At 34.0% G+C, this 18697-nt stretch overlaps 1 protein-coding gene and 1 non-coding gene across 2 annotated transcripts in view; one reads left to right on the top strand and one right to left on the bottom strand.

The window, feature by feature from the left end:
• Positions 1–12660: 12660 nt before the first annotated feature.
• The window catches only part of Smp_050220 (complexin, putative), a gene marked incomplete at its 3' end in the record, with an annotated part of 13614 nt that continues 7577 nt past the window's right edge, over positions 12661–18697 (bottom strand). Inside the window, exons 4-5 of the mRNA XM_018791128.1 lie at positions 14362–14503; positions 12661–12782 (exon numbers count right to left, since the gene is read on the bottom strand). Coding sequence (XP_018645646.1) covers positions 12661–12782; positions 14362–14503 — 264 coding nt within the window. The remainder of the gene's footprint in view (positions 12783–14361; positions 14504–18697) is intronic.
• On the top strand, positions 15073–15144 carry Smp_tRNA_00166_Pseudo_TTG.1.1. Its single transcript has one exon. It is a non-coding gene (tRNA).

The raw sequence follows: 18697 nt of genomic DNA, 5'->3' as shown, positions 1-18697 counted from the left end.
GGGTTTTTGAAGATTTTAGTTATTTTTTAGTTAAATTCATGAGTCAATTGAAGCTAGACCTCCATGGGAAACCTGGAAGCACTTGATTGCCGTTTCGTTCTATAATGGGGCTCGTCAGCAGTGCGCATCCACGATCCGGACTCGCGAGATTCGAACTCAAGACCTATCAGTTTCGCGAGTCAAAGCTTAACCGCTAGACCACTTAGCCGGCATTCAACGATGTTCAGCGCTTCCAGGATTTTCATGGTGGTCTAGCTTCAATTGACTCATGAATCCAATCATAAAGTTTTATTTCACTTTATCGGTTTTATTTTAATTAATTGAATAATATCGACATAAAAATGTCATGAAACAATCTATTTTTTAGTGAGGTTGTGATCTTTGAGTTCAAGGGTTCAATTGTGAATCCTTCATTATTTTTCTAGAAAACATTAGGATAAACTTAAAGTAGAAGTTAGTTATAAGGTTTTCTCCTACGAGTAAGTAACAGCTTGTTTTGTCAACATTAAATTTGATTAGTTTCTGTCAACACTTACCTTCTTACCGTCATACTGTTCAGTTAGACATTATTATCAAAGTGTTCGCTGTTATTTTGATAGATTTATCGGTCGATGAAATACTGGAATAGAAGAGGTGATCGTACTTACGGTTTTGCTTACAGAAAGGATACCTGAACTTCTAGTTGAACAGACTGGGTAATATGAAAGTGCATTAGGAAATTGAATTTGTTACTTATACACAAAATATTTAGTCAAAAGAGTGTAATTATGGATGATTAGTCACATTGTGGAGTGGGTTACTTATATCCACACAAGTAATATATAGCGATGGTCGAACATTGAATGTATTTCAGTAGAAGATCGATAACGAAACGAACGGGAACGAAACGCAATTGGTAAGAAAATGCATGAACAATAATAATCGAAGACGATGGACTGATATTTGCAGAAGGAATGGTTAAGATTAAGACAATTGATTGTTATTTTGCAAATTAACTGTTTATTATATGGTTATCAGAATTTAGTGAGATAGTCTGTACACTGAACTCTAATAGGTTTGATTGTCTCAACTCGCGTTCTCATTCACTACAACATAGTAAAAATAAAAGGTTAAAGACAATCAATGGTGGTTATTCAATGTTTTCTGTAGTTAATCCACATTTATTTGTCTTCACCTCTTCCCATTTCTGAAATTAAAAGTTAAAATCTTCATACTGTTTCGAATAATAATCGGTTCAAATTCACTAAAATAACATAACTAAGTTATATATCTTAACATTTATACACTTTACATCGCTAAATGACTTAAGCTAAACAACTAATGAAAACCTGGAAATATTGGGCAGCTATTTCATCCTAACATAGTAGTCATCATCAGTGCAAATTCATGAACCTATAGAAGATCGCACTTAGCACATTCATATCTTGATAATCTATAGAAAGGTTTCCTGTCAACTTCATCGAACCACCGTACATTTCAATATAGTGCACTAGATAACGAGCCATTAAGATTATTGGTCAAAACTGAAACTTGATCAATAGAATTTGATCACTATCAAAGACTAGAAGAAAGCTATGTTGATCACTACTCATCAAATGACCAATGTAATTTATCATCTAATAGGTCTATGTAGTTTACTTTGTTGATACAAAAATGGCGCATGTTAACCACATAGTTTTAGTTCTTTATATTTCGTTAGATTTTAGGTAGGACTACACTGTCGTCATTTTATAGTTGAGTCAACGTTCATTGTAGCTTTTATCTTGTTTAAGATTTTACTTAAGACCTTGTAGCTATCAATGGAATATAGAACTCGTATTTCGTCTCATCTGATCATGTCTACATTTCAATGTTAATGTTCTTATCGAAACTGTGTTACAGAAATTGATTAATTACTGTTCTCAATATCACTAACAGGGAAACACAAATTCTGAATACAGAAGTTAGACACTAACACCGCTGGATGCCGGCTCAGTGATCTAGTGGTTAAAAGCTCCCGCGCGCGAAACTAATAGGTCCTGGGTTCGAATATCTTGAGGCCGGATCGTGGATGCGCACTGCTGACGAGTTCCATAATAGGACGAAACGGCCATCCTGTGCCTTCAGGTTTTCCATGGAGGTCTAGCTTCAAGTGATTCATGATCTCAAGTATCGAAAGTATTTAAGAATGGTTAAGATATTAATTTATGTAATATACGTATATCATCATATATTTTCAAGTGGTGTTGAATTTTCTGAACTAGATGGTTAAATTTTTTAGCTTTGGTTGTTCTAACGAATCATTATTATGAATATAAGTGTATTTTAAAGCAATAAGATCAAGGTTCGATAGTTTGTGATTCCTATTTAATAATATCAATGTACAACTACTTCATTTTCAACTTGACTGATTTTACAGGTCATATTCAAGAACATCATGTCCTACTAGAATTCAATAGTTTATATTTTCCAAATTCAATCATTTTGTGATGGTGGAGAAGATTTCTAGCTCAGATGGATGATTTTGATGTGTGTTTGTTCTCTGAGCTTCACAACCAAACCATCCAGCTTAGAAAACAAACTCACATCAATCATTTTGTAAGTGTTATACAAAGAATATTTGATATTATCAATGATATCTATCTTAATCTTGTTATGGTTGACTTACACATTGTCACATAAATGCAAGAATTCATGTCAAATCTTGATCCAGTTTATGATATTAACTCTTTCCTTATCGTTATGTTTGAAGGATCCACTACATAATCTGCTAGTGTATTATAAATAAATTGAAGAATGACAAACTACTATCCTTTATTCACTTGATGTTGTTTGTTGACTTGTATCTTCCTTTATGATTTAAAATGTTGTGAAGAGAGAAATTGTGATAACATTTTGAAATGATATGACCGAATAAAATGATCTTTATTTCACACATGATTGACATAGTTCATCTAATATGTCTTTGAATCTGGATATATAAGATAATAGAGTTCTGTATAGTTGAGATCATGAGTCAATTGAAGATAGACCACCATGGAAATCCTGGAAGCAATCGATGGCCGTTTCGTCCTATTGTGAGACTCGTCAGCAAGTGCACGTCCACAGTTCCCAGCTCTCTAAGACTCCCACAATTAGGACGAAAACGGTTTCATCCCCATTGGCTTCAGGTATTCCATGATGGTCTAGCTTCAATTGATTCATAATTTCAACTATATAAAAATACTAAAATCTCCACAAAACCTCGTTTTGATAATAGAATTCTTTTGAAATTTGATACATCTTGAAAGTAGTTTCATCAACGAACAAACACTATTCCTAGAAGCATTAACGGATGTATATCACTTTTGTACTCCTTTCGAAATACACGTAAATATACCTAATTCAATTAATTTTACCCCCTCTTTATATATACACATATACAATTGAAATTATAATCTTCATATATAAAGTTGGAGATATATGACTAGGGAGTTAGTGAATTGGAATAAAGTGGCTTAGATTTCTTTTGACTTACAGAAATTCAGTAGTCTATTCTTTTTAATAAGAAATATTTCACCTCGAAATTAAGATAAAAAGATTTTACAAATTTTGGTGCTTCATTACATTTTCTTCTTTCATGTAAGGGAGCAATTATGCAATGGTGCTACTGATGTCGACATATAGAAGTAGCATGTTTCATCAGTCGAAAGTGAAATGTCTGGTGGCAAAAGGTTAAGAAGATTGAAGAGAAAACAACAAGAACAGAGAATGATTTGTATGGAAACGAAAGAACAATCAAGTATGAAACAGTTGATTGACATTTTGCAAATGACGTATTTACAGTCTGGTTCTCAGATTTTACCAAGACATTCTGTAAAGGTGTATTAGGATACACTTGGTTGTCTCAGCCTGTGTTCTCATTCACTACAGTAGGATAATTCTTTCTGTTGCTCTCAAAAATTAGAGTATTATTCTCCACATTGTATTTAGATATACACGGAAATTCACTAGTGACAAGTTCCTTTATGTTGATCATACCAATGGCTTCCTCCCCAACTAATACCATGAATGACGGTGCATAATGACTTTATTCCCAACTAATGATTGCTCCACTGTCTCTTGTGTCCCAGTCAGTCAATCAAAATACAAAGACGGCAAACTAAGGTTTCTTTTATGTTTGCATTGTCACATGTACAGTAAAATTTTATTTAATAGTAATATCTGTGAATTTATTCACGTTTTTCCAATTTATGCGTTTAGTATGTTTCTATCAATTGAATATAAGATGTTCATTTTATCCCTTTATCGACTCGTCACCTAGATTTATCCATATCCCAATGATTTTCACATTAGCTTTTGCTTTAAACAACAATGGATTATGCACTGAGTTACTAAGTGAAGTTAGCCATTACTAAGCATCACGCTTGTGCCATAATTATCACTACCAGACACGTACCAAATATACTTAAACTTGTGATGTGACTCTGTACTGTGTCAAGGAGCTCAGCATCTATATGTAGCAACAGAGATTGATCAACTACAACGCTTGATATAAACAATTGAAGATTTTAGACCCTCTTCAACTCGTTTTTTTCAATTTGTTTTAACTGAGGGCTTCTAGAGAGAAAGGTTAAATTTTGTGATAATAAGCGAAAGAGGATGGGTCAAGGATGTGAAGTATCTACTTAGAGGGTCTTCAGTCATAGTGGAATCATGGTTTCACTCGGGTTTACGTCCGATGTAAAACGATCTTAGTCGGAAAACGTTTTTCTCAATCACCATCATCACGTAATTCACATTTCATTACGGAATAAATGAGTTCCCAATCGGATAGATGAATTTATGAATAAGTAATCAGTATTTTTATGACAAAACCGTCGGTTGCTATGCCAAGCCCACATACCTTGTTCTAGCTTTCGGTCAGGCCAATTTATTCATCCTTCTTGAGTCACATTTTGACCTCGTTAATTATTCTTTTGTCGACTTAACTGTTTTTTTATGTGAATGCATGTGTGTACATTCCTTATAATATTTATCATATGTCTGTAGGCTTGTTCTGACCATAAATATTGAGTAGCGCTTAATTAAAGTGAGTTGCCTCATATGCCTTCTACGGTCGTTTTGCTTTACTTTCTAAGCTGTTTCTCACTCCCTTCCATCTGTACTTGCTTTCTGCGTTGCTTGCACATTTTATCAATTATTAACAATACACGATTCCTACAATTGATTTTCTGTCTTTTGAATAATCTCAAGCATATACATAATACTACTAGAAGATTGACCTGCATAAATACTCATTCAACGGGATATTATTTATTGAAGTCAGATATAGGGGGAAATTGGCCCCTTCACTGTTTCTGTGTAATTACTCTATTAGTAATTCATTAGCAAGTGTTAAAATTATTGCTAGTATGGAGGGAGGCAAAATCCGACTCACATCCTCGCCGTGCCTCCCGGATCATGGCAACCATCCCATGTACTAACGTGAGCGGTAATGATGGTGGTGGAGATCGGCCTAATCAACCACTCTATCAATACCCGAGAACGATTACGAATGCTACAAAGAGTCATTGCATAACTATTGAGGGTTCAAAAGAGTGGTAAAAAATGAATCTGTCCAAACAAATAAACAAAAAAATGGGTTGTAAATGTTATGTAATGGTTCTACGTAAGAAATGCAGAAACAGCTATCCGGCCTTGGTAGTTCTGCCGTGCTTTGATAAAGCACTCTTCTCCAGAAGGGCCTACTAGGCTTCATCATTCTTTATGGGTGGAAGGGGTACTAGTATGGAAATGAAATATTGATTAGTTCATTATAGGGATTAAGTAAACGCAAAATCATTTGGTATAAAATTCTATCTTAATGTTTTAATTACTTTGTTTGATGGACACATCAGAATATATATTAACAAAAATAGGTATTCACTGATGTTAAGTCACAGAGTATACTGTTAGTAACTAACCGGAAATGAATTTGTAATAAGTGACAACTTGTCAAGTCTATATACAAACAAATACATGATAATTAAATTTTTGTCAGTTTTTCATGTACCTGTTAACCATCCTTAATTTTATTTCAGAGAGATCCTTGCACAAGCTTTATAAGCAAAGATGGATAGTGGCTAGCAGTGGAATCCAGGACGCGCGACACTTCGTCCTATTCGGGACTCGCCAACTGGATGTACCTGCATCTCAGATTTGATGTTCACTCTGGGACTCGAACCCAGTAACATTCGCTTCAAACACCAATGCGTTATCTACTTAGCTACTGAGTCCTGACGGGCACCTGCTTGTGCAATGGGGTGAAATTTAAATTCATTTGGTATTGTTTGTTTGAATCTTACCATTGATTTTCAGGACTGCAATTAATCAGTCTCTAATTGGCACATGTGCATACTGTGCGTATTGCCTCGATATAGCCTTAATTCACAAGCATTATAAGCAAAAATGGATAGTGGCTAGTAGTGGAATCCACGATGCGCGTTTCTTCCTATTAGGGACCCGTCAACTGGATGTACCTGCATCTCAGAGTGAAGATATATAATCGTTTAAATTAGCAACACAAACACATAGTGTACACAGCGCGCGTAAAAGTAATCAGATGCTTGTACGAGTGGAAAGCAATACTGATAAGGAGTGCTTGAAAGATATTTCTGTTAAATTCTACTTTATTTTCTCCCATGAAAAACTAAATCTTCAAGGTATGATAAATAAAATAACTGAGAAAATGAAAAAGTAAACTACTCAATCTTCATAGAAGCTACCACGCAGTTCTACTGAAAATCATACCCTCCGGTCTGACTGAAAACAAGTAATAACTGTGCTCAGCTGTTACTACTTAGCACCCTTACAAATACACCCATATACATTGTTATATAAAGGCGAAAATTGCAGAAATGCTTTTTAGTTGGCTAATGAATAAAAATAACCAAAATTTTCTTTAAGTAATGATGACTATATCAATACTGAGTTTCTGATAAAACTGAAAATTGTTTATGTTCATTCATGAACCGAATCACAACAATAATATACAGATTAGTTTAGTGTTTGATATCGTCTTCAGCAATACTGAGCCATATAAATGAATCAAATTATTTCACAGATTGGCAACTGAGTAATGACTAATATCATGTTAGTGTAGTCCTTTGGTGCTGATTGAATAATACCGAATAAACTATGTGTCAGTTTTAAACGATTTGGTCTTAGCACGAATTGTACAATGACAACGCCTCTGATTGTGAAATAAGGTGACGTGTGTTTTAATCCTACCGGGAATCATCATTTCCCTATTAATTACGGGTATAATTTGCAATGACCGATTGTTAACCAGAACAAAACCTAGATCAATCATCTGAAATCAAAACATAGAGCATGCGGCGTCAGGTTACACAGGCTAGTGCTCACAATTTAAATTGTAAGGTAGAAATCGATCAGCACTAAAGGACTAGACGTACATAACACTAGACATTACTCAGTGATTCATTAGTTTCAAGTTGCATTATGTAGTTGTCAGTAAGATTGGACCAGCATAAACTACTAATCCAAATGATATCAATTGATTTCTACTGACGAAACGACTTATGTTATTAATTGTAAATCAAACACATTAACTTCCAAGTCTACTGACTACAGGGTGTAATAAAACGAGTCTGATTCATCAGAAGCAAATAGCATTTTCAAGTATGAAAATAAGTTCGTTAATTAGTTTGAAACCTCAGCTAAACAAGGTTTCCTGTTTACCATTACTAACACTCTACCCTATTCAAAAGTTTATTAACTTAATATTGGTTCACCTTAATCTCGAATGAGGATCGAAATAGTAACAGTACATAGTAAATACTACCAATAAATTGGAAAGCTTAAGATTGTCAGTATGAAGTAATTTCCACAGTCGATCGCTGAAGACCAAAAAAATTCAGCGTATTGCATCATTTCCTTCAAGATTCCCGTATGTCACAACTTTTGCACGTATGTCCCAATTGCCTGACAAATAAAGTTATTAATTTTACTCTTGACTACTTGTGAGTAGTTCGAGAAAACAAACCTTATTTTCCAACGGTTTCTGAAAGGACAAATTAACTTGATTCAGCATTTTTTTTATTTACATGCAAATCTCTTACTTACCACTCGCCAGACCAAAGGAAAACAAAATAACCATTGAATGATTGTTAGGTGATCTTATAATTAAGTTGACTGGTGACTTATTAAGTTCAATATTGACTAAGGTATCTACTTTGAAGCTCAAGTGTCATAAGTTCGATATCATATGATGCATGCTATCAAGACTTTCTAAATGAAACCAAGACGGAACAGTTTGTTGTCACTCTTCAATTTTCCATAGTTGACTTTATCGGATATAAACCGAGAGTGAGGACTATCTTGGAATGTTTTGACTCATATAGTAACGTCTCTATTTTATCATTTTTACGTAATTAAGTTAACCGTGTTGTCTATTCTGTTTTAATTTCCATTTATGTTATGGTCAGTTTGGCGTCAAAAACAGAGATGAGTTGGATGGAATTTACTTTTGGTTTCAATAACCTTGAATGTACCTACTGGCTCACATATTTATTTTGTTGTTCTCATATTTAGTGTTACATCTTATAGGTTTATGGCCCTATTAATATATGATATGACGATGCCACCAATTAGAGTACAGTGAATTATTGACCGGACCAATGTCGTGTGAAACCCGTACAATCAGTCTAGAGTCCTTATTGGTCGTTGCTTCCCGCCTTGCTCTGTCTGTTAAGTCCAGAACACAATGGCAACCTCTGCTATATGAATCATTTATTTCAAACATACTGGGTTAATATACCAACCAAACAGAGTACATCGTACCATGAAATAGAAAATAACATTTGTATAAGATTCATCCAAATGTGGATGCGAATGTGTGAGACAGTAATTAATAGACTGGATATAACTCATGAATGGTAAATCGTATAATAATAGTTCATAGGTCAAAATAAAGCTTATAATAAGAGAGACACAAATATGAATAGTTTAGTTAGTTAATAATTATACAGTAAAAATATATCTATGGTATTAGACCATAAATAGATCCCGACAATTTACCATTCATTATTCTCATCGGGATATAACATTCTGGTAGTCCTTAGACACATGAAAATAAATTTAACTCATTCGTAGTTGAATAAAACAACTCAAAATACAATGCATACATATCCGTTTAGTATATTTCTAATTTTTTTATCAGTTTGATGGAAAGACCAAAAGGAGTGCGATATAAGTAAATTAAAAAGTCAGTCTAACTACTGACTTTCTAGACAAAGGGGACGAATCTGGTATGTTTCTCTGACATATTTTCCAACGTTCAACATCAACTTTGTGAATGTATATAGATATGTATGAAAATCTGGATGCACGAAGAATCGTAATGATCATAGCAACAAAAAAATAATACTGAAACTGTAAAATCGGATGGAAACATTAAATTTGAATTATGCACACATTCGACTGGTTGTATACTCAACAACAGTTACAATCACTACAATCATTCCACCCCTAAATATCATCCATCTCAACTTATAATGCTTGTAACTTAATGGATATATCGAGGCGATCCGCACAGGATGCACATATGCCAAATAGAGACTAATCAACTACAATCTTAAACATCAATGTGAAGATTCAAGTAACCAATACAATCAGTTTCCGATGGAAGGTGTTAACATATTTATGTCTATTTTAACTACTTATTTTTATTAAGTAGTAAGAAACAGATACGGCAAAATCAAGTTCGACGTAAACAATAACAAATTTTCAGAATGGGGATTTGTAGACAATGTTGACAATGTTTATGTATTTGCTTATCAAATTACTCGTCTGAGACAGTATTACATGATAATTTTTTATAGATTCTGCGTTTTCTCAGGGGGAAGAACTACTGAGGAGTCCCATAATAGGACGAAACGGCCGTCCGGTGCTTCCAGGTTTTCCCTGTTGGTCTAGCTTCAATTGATTCACGCTTTCAACTATGAAAATACTAAATCTCCACAAAAACCCCTTCTCATTTTTATTTTTTCCATAAATTGTCTCTCAGACTCCAATTCATCTGTAGGTGTATAATAAATATTCATCTGTTGGATTCAGCTTCTTCCCTACATAGAAGCATATCAGTTTTTAGTTATTTATAATAAAGTTGAATTTAAGTAAATAGACACTATCTTCTTATTACTGTGCTAACAGTATATATGTAGATTCACGGACTAACCATTATTAGACAACCACTGAAATGCAGTAACTATTAGACATCTGTTCTTTATCAATATGGGACTCTAAAGCACCATATATTCACAACCCTTATGGAGATCAAATTTAGGACTTTTTTCTCATGGGGAGCATCTAATCTGTAAGATCACAGAAGAAAAAAGTTAATAGTTTACGTATTGTGGATAACTGTCCCACACTCAATATAGTTAAACTCTAACAGTCACAGTTTCATAATGGAACTCCTAAAATTTTTTCTGTTAGTTGTTTACTAGTAAGCATACGCTTATTAGTGTTATATTCTAGCGAAGACATAAGTATGAGTAATTTCCGGGACCTATTAATGGACGATTATTCTATATATATTCTTATGGTCTAACTATTGAGTAATTAGATTGTGTATATCTATATTCGTCTTATTAGAAGCTTCATGTTGACCTATGAGTTATTACAGTACGATTTACTGTTCCCAAATTGTGCTCAGTTGATTGATTACTGTATCGCATGTTCGCAGCCACATTTGGCTTGATCTTGTACAAATATTATTTTCTATTTTATGGTGTGACGCCGTCTGTCTGTCTGGTATATAAACAGAGTATGCTTGAAATAAATGATTCACATAGGTTCGCATAGCAGAAGGTGTAATTGGTGTTCTGGACTCAATTGGAAGGACTAGGTGGACAAGGGACCAATAAAGACGCTAGATTGCTCATACTAGTTGAACGTCATTGATTTGGCACAGTACTAAGATTAGACAAGTCGTATTTCGATTGATGGATAATTCACATGATAAAAACTGGACATAAAATCAATAAGGAATTAGCATACATTCTATATATTTTTTATAAAGTCATAACAAATTGGTGACAGCCTTTATAAAGTCACAACAATTAGTACAACCGATTAAGTGCTTTCTGTGAAACCAAAGGTCCTGCGTTCCGTCATCGTTACGATCGTGGATGTTTACTTTTGAAGAGTCTCATATTGGGACAAAAACAGCCAACCAGTAGGTCTTACATTTTTATGATCATCTAACGGTAAAGTAAATCAATATAAGTAAACAATCAATACCATGTTTTCAATTTTTTTTTTATTCTTTGAGGGAATATATTTCAAAAATAAAATAAGATATAATAATTAATTATTATATTAATAAATAATAATAATAATCATTTTTGTTTATTTTTATGAACAGACAATGGATCATTCCTTTTATTTTTATATATTTAAAATAGGAATGAATTAACCATTGTTTCGAATTATGCATTGTTCACAGTTTATGATTTGTGTTTATTTTTTTTGTTTTAATTCATATTGATTTATGGTTGTCATGTTATTGATTATTAAGAGTTTTTAAATTATCCAAATCAATAAATCAATAAATAAATCAATAAATGAAATAATTAAACAATATCAATAATTAATTATTATTAAGTAATCATTAATCTAAAAAAATCATTAAAATTATGTAATCAAATATAAATATATGATGATGTAATCAATATATATTGATTATTACAGTTTTTTTGGTAATATAGATTTGTATAATATAAATAAATGATACACAATTAATGAGTAATAATTAAGTAGTATATTATGTAATGAAAGTTATTAAATTTAAATTAAGAAGTTAATGAAAAAGTGATTGATTTCAATAAATCAATAAAATATCTATTATTCTACATACAATATATGATTTTTTTTTGTTTTGTTTTATTATCTAAAAAAAAAAAATAATAACTAAATAGATAGACTATGATTTAAAACACATGGATACACATATAGGGAGGGGGTTGATAAGCATTTTTTAAGTTTATAATCATATTGTATATGGATACAAATATATATATTGGTCAATTCAATCAGGCACTAATTTCATTTGTAAGTGGAAATTGTTACACACACACACACACAGTTTTGTATTACAATATTAGAATAAAATTAGTTTTTGTTTGAAAAGAAAAAAAAACAAATAAATAAATGAGTGTTTTAATCAAGAATAAAAGAGTTCTTTCTTGGAATAATTACCACAGAATGACCAATATACTGACATAGATAGATAGATAGATAGACAGATAGATAGAGATGGATGGATAGACAGACTGGTAGATAGATAGACAGATAGATTGAATAGGTGGGTAGATAGATAGACAAACAGACAGATAGATAGGTAGATAAATAGACAGACAGACAGATAGATAGATAGACAGATAGATTAGATAGTTAGGTAGATAGATAGACAAACAGACAGATAGATAGGTAGATAGATAGACAAACAGACAGATAGATAGATAGATAGATAGATAGATAGATAGATAGATAGATAGATGGATGGATGGATGGATGGATGGATGGATGGATGGATGGATGGATGGATGGATGGATGGATGGATGGATGGATGGATGGATGGATGGATGGATGGATGGATGGATGGATGGATGGATGGATGGATAGATTGACTATAATTATGTCAGAATTACTTTGATGTGAATTGTATCGACATGATTATACATGTTTATATTGTTTAAAAGTAAATAATATATTTTTTTTTTTAAATGATAATCATCACATAAGAAGACATTTTTCACTAGCTTCTGAAATTATTTTTCCTGGAACTTCTGTTACTTTATTAGCCATATTTCTCATATTTTCTGGTAACATACCTAGAAATTATGATTGTAAGATTATATATATGTGAGAATATCATCAATGAATTGACAAAAATAATTTATCTACTGTTATTTGAGGAGATGCAGTCCCATCGTAGCCGGTGACCAACAATTGGTTCATACGCCATTTGTTCCCTCAGGATACTGGAGCCCATGTACACCATTGGCTTGGAATCAAGGTTTTCCAACTCTCATAGGTGGATGCGCCACCAACCCGATTAAAGCGCCAGACATTTGCTTTTCGTCATCTCAATTTCGTAAACAACACCCCCACCACGAGAAGGCTGTGAGTAGGACTTCCCTGACACAGGTTATATACGCGTGGCCATGTGAGAGCATTTCGAGAGGGAGGGTGACCCCTCCCCACTCTCTGCCTTACCAAGGCATTCGATAGTTAGAGACCATAGCCATTTAACTAGCTTTAGGAATTTGACATGATACACGATAGGACAAGGTGACAGTTTAGAGGTGGAAAAGATTTTTGAGTAGCTTTGATTATACACTGATATTGGAAGGCAAACAATTGAAACGATAGATAAATGTCCAGTTATTTCAGTCGAGTTTTTAAAGCCTCAGGATTTTTCATCTACAGTTCGATACTGAAACCATTAAATTTTAGTATTATGGATGAACATGATATCACTCATTCACTTTTAATACAATCTTTATTCAGTACCACTAGTCAGTAACTGTCTCATTTTCGATTCGATTAACTCAATAGTTCACATTCACTTTTGGGATTCTGAGTGGCTTAATGATACGTTCAATAAAATAGTTTTACAGAAAGAAATCTACGAACAATAGGCTCTCATAATATGGTCGTTTATTTATTGACCTTCTAGAGATGTTTATTCTTATAATTCTAGCGTTTGATATACTGGATCATTGATGCTAGTCTTCATGTAAACATTGATATATACCCAAGATAAATGTTTGTAGTCTTGCCACTCAATCCACGAGGAAGCATCAAGTTTGTGAACACTGAGGGTCATAATATAGCGACTTCTTAATAACTCTTTAAAGTTGAACTATTCTACTTCAGTGAAGAAATACCCCGTCTCAACTTTTATGTCTAGTTTCTGGTAGTCAGTTTTTATTAGGTTACAATAATTTTACTCCAGCCAAAACACTCGACTCCCTCTTTCCCTTATTTATTTCATTTACCGTTGAATATGATCTGTTTCCCTAAAATTACTGGAAATACACATTCTGATTGCGGATATATATTAAATTTCAATGAGCTCTAGAGAGTAGTATGGTGTAAATTATTCGAAAACCAAGAATGAAATATTAATAAAATGATCTTAATCTTATCCATTGTCTACTGTAAAACGTCTCGTAAGTTCTAGAATGATAGAAATACTTATTTTGGGGCATTTGCATTTCCACTCATACGCTTTAGTTGATAATAAATCCCCCCGTCATTTAATTTTGACAAATATTGTAGTATACTACTAACATACATATCAGTAGCACATTACAGATACATAAATTTACTTGTTAGAATGTTTTCATCGTCCGCTTCATTTGCTTCAGCCGCTAGTTCAGCTGGTGTTTTACGTTTACGACCAAGACGTCCTTCAGGACTAGAGAAGTCGAAATCAGCTGGAACCTCTTCTTCTTTTTTCTTAATACCATACTGTAAACATAAATGAATATATAGAAGAAATATGTCAAAAAGAAGAATTATATACGATAAATGATTACATAAATTGACATCAATTTAATCCCAAAAGAATTTCCCACTTTACCTTATTCATATAAGTTGTACTATTCTTAATTTTAAAAGTAAATTAAATTATAAACAATGATGGAAGAAAGTTAAACTTATGGCTAAAAATAAACAGAACCATTTGTTTCTCTTAACTGCTATGTGGTGTAAATTGTTATCGGATTTAGAGAAGGAATTTAAATCAAATTTATAAGCAAAGATGAATAGTGGTTAACAGTGGAATCCAGGACGCGTGCTTCGTCCCAATTGAGACTCGTCAGATGGATGTGCCCGCGTCTTAGAGTTGATGCTCACTCTGAGATCCAAACCCAGTACCTTTCGCTTAGAACGTCATCTCGTTATCCACTGATCTACAGAGTCCTAATAGCCATAAGAGACTGACCAGTTGCAGTCCTAAACATCAATGGGAAGATTCAAACAAACAATACTAAGTGAATTTAAACTTCACCCCATTGCACAAGCAAGTGGTTATCAGGACTAGGTAGCTGAGTGGATAATGCGATGGCGTTTGAAGCGAAAGGTACTGGGTTCGTGTCCCAGAGTGAACACCAATTCTGAGATACAGGTACATCCATCTGACAAGTCCCAAATAGGACGAAACGCGCGTCCTGGATTCCACTGCTAGCCACTATCCATCTTTGCTTACAATGCTTGTGAATTGAATAAAACATGTAAAAATCCGTAATATATTGTCCAATGGTTATCTACTACTTTTTCGTAATGGCTAAGATTGACATTTGAGCTAATGAAGATACAAACTACCTGAAACGTTTGTTTTTACGTTCCTCATTGTATCACACTAGCCTGTTATACGGAAAAAACTACGATTTAATGAACTGAATTGCTAAATAACGTTAATTAGGTCCGCTTTAATTTACAACCGTGGGACTATGGTATAGAATCATACTTAGAGGCTTCTGAATAAAATCTAGTTTAAATAACGAGACTCAATAAGAATACTAACCTAATGTCACCATCTGCGTTGTAAATGTTTTTAGAAAAGATCGGCTGAGACTGATAAATTAGTAGCTTTCAAATTTAACTTTCCTGCAAATCATTTTATTATTAGTGGTGTTTTGAATAACAAGTACTTCTGTGATTTACAGATGTTAAAATACATCTGAGTATGATTGCTAAATTGCTATCCATTTATGCCGATTACTTTGTGCTTAAACAACTGTTGACGTGAAAGATTTGGGATTTTTTGTGAGTAGTCAGAGCCATCAATATATTTATAGAGATCTATGATAGAAGCCACGGCTTGTGTAACTGTCAGCGACTCTAACCTATGATTTGTCTAAAGAACTGAAAAGAATGTTGAAGAATCTCACTGAACCACATGATTAATGTACCAACCCCAGAACATTCCTGGCCGAAATAAAAAAAACTAATACTAGACAATAGCGAAATAATAATCTCTTTCGAAGTCACAGCTCTAGTCATCTGAGTGGGTACGCCCTAGATATATAATATCATAACTGCTCAGCAAGAAAGGACTCTGAAAATGTACAGAAATGAAGTGGTCAGGTTCGATAGAATTAACATATCTGTACTTCAAAATGTATTTCCAATTCCATAGTTAAATTTACGAGCAGATCAAAGGGACTCCAATATGATCATGTATATTTAGATTACTACACAAAGACTCGAGGTGACATTTCCACCAATAATCAAACCAAAGATTTGGATACGTTGCATAGATGATCCTTAAGAGGGACAAACTTGATAATACACACAATTTTATCAACTATATTTCCGCAGTCATTGAATTTACAATGGAATAAATATCAGTAAACAAAATTCTGTTCTTCGGGGAATTAATCAGTAAAACAAATACATGACCTTTACAACTATAGGTATAGAGAGAGCCAAGCCTTACATTGAGCATTAAGTTATAGCGATCAAAAGCGAAAATTCAAGAAACGAGCTGTGTGAGATTTATAATCAGAAAAGTTGAAATCCTCTTCAGAAATCCAACTGTGTGAAAATTTGAAGAAACGTCTCTTCTTCTCCACCTCAGTCTTAATGTTTGTTTTCTCAACTTCGTCAAAAATTATCTAGTACGTCGGCACGCTAGAAAAAAATCATCCTCAGGAACAAGAACACAGAGTGTTCTATAATGTATAGAAAAAGATCTCAGAAACCGTGACATGGAGTTCGAAATCTCTTGAAATTAAAGTCAATCATAAGTCAAAATAGTCACTACTTCATTTTGTGTAAGCTGAAAAGTATAACTATAAAAGAAGACAATTTCAACACAATCGAAGAAAACATTCCACAAACTACGAAAAATATTTCGTTGGACAAAGTGAACTCCGTTTGTATCTACTCATACACGAACAAAATGTAGTGGTAAAAGTCTATAACATTATGTTACATGCAGATGTACCAGTGGATTAAGATAATCATGGACATGAATTCAATTTCAGAAAACATGAAGATTGTGAATCAATAAAGTTCCAAGAATTCGTGAAAATATCTGGAAACATACCAACCTACATACTGACATACATACAATGTACTAACTTACACAAAAATAGCCAATCAAACATATGGTTAGAGGTTAATCAAATAAAGGAGTTGAAATGCAGAGACAAATGATGACAACAAAATCTACGGAAACAATCAATCACGAATAAGGTCGTCATAACTAACTGATTTGATATATGTAGAATAATCAGAAGAGGTTTTGTGGAGACTGGTAGGTCCTGGGTTCGAATCTCTCGAGGCGAGGTCGTGGATGCGCACTGCTGAGGAGTCCCACAATAGGACGAAACGGCCGTCTAGTGCTTCCAGGTTTTCCTTGGTGGTCTAGCTCACGCTTTCAACTATTCAAATATGTGGGATAGCTAAAAAAAACTCACTTTTATATGAAATAAACTCTGAGGATGTTATTCAGAACAACAATGAAGGCTTCCCAATTAAGCCATGCAGAACAAAGAATACAATATAACTAGAGGAGTCTATATGAACTACGTATTTTTTCCACCACTTTAAAATCATAACTATTGGTTTCTTTATTCAAAACACTTCCAGTTAAATGTTGAAAAATTTATCATTAACTATGATAAATTTATAAACAGTGTGAGAACACTCTTTCATAGCAGATATTTAACTTTCTAATCAGAGTACTTATTGGCTAATAAGAATTTTCAAAGTTGAATGCGTGAGTCAATTGAAGCTAGACCACCATGGAAAACCTGGAAGCACTGGACGGGTTCGAATCTTGCGAGTGTGGGATCGTGGATGCGCACTGCTGAGGAGTCCCATAGTAAGACAAAACGGCCGTCCAGTGCTTCCAGGTTTTCCATGGTGGTCTAGCTTTAATTGACTCTTGATCTTACAGTTGGGTTCCTAATACCGGTTTCTTTAACAAGTCTGAATAGTTGTCTTATGTTGCCTATTGCCGCTGCCTTTTCCATCTCTCTTGCTTTCGCTACCCACCACTGCTCATGATCATTGCGTAGGCTTCTTATTAGCCTTCGCTTAAGCTGACTTCGCTCTTCGTTATGTTCAGAGCCAGGTGGGATGAGTTTTCGAGCATCTATCAGTGCGGTAGATGCTGCCGAGATCCATTGTTTCTCCCTAAACGTATGGTTTACCTTACTAGCGGATATCACTGCTGTTTCCACAGCTTTTCAGATGTCATTCCACGCTGCTTCGGGGTGAACACAACTTACATGTCTGCCTAACTGTTTTTCCAGTTGTTCCTGAAATATATTCTTAGCTTGCTTATCATTAAGTAGAACCCTTAGAGGCTTCCCTGCAGTGTCTTTCCTACGTCCAGTAAGACGCAGACAGATACGTGCTCGTACTAGAGCATGATCTGAATCTAATCATGTGCTCCAGAATGAGTGACAGTCTTCTATCGAGCCCCTCCATCGGTGGCTGATAGCGGTGTGACCTAATTGGGTCCAAAGTTGGGACGAATTCGGAGGTTGCCATGTCAAAAGATGTTTTTCCTTATGCTTAAAGTTAGTATTTGCAAGAAATAGGCGATTATCTGATCACAGCTGCAACAGACGGTCGCCATTATCTGTCCTTTTAGCCACGACACCATAAGATCCACCCAGGTTCTTTCCCTTTCACTTAGTTTACCTA

This window comes from Schistosoma mansoni (assembly GCF_000237925.1).
Source record: "Schistosoma mansoni, WGS project CABG00000000 data, chromosome 4 unplaced supercontig 0032, strain Puerto Rico, whole genome shotgun sequence".
Lineage (NCBI taxonomy): Eukaryota > Metazoa > Platyhelminthes > Trematoda > Strigeidida > Schistosomatidae > Schistosoma > Schistosoma mansoni.
This window is presented reverse-complemented; position numbering and strand designations above follow the sequence as displayed.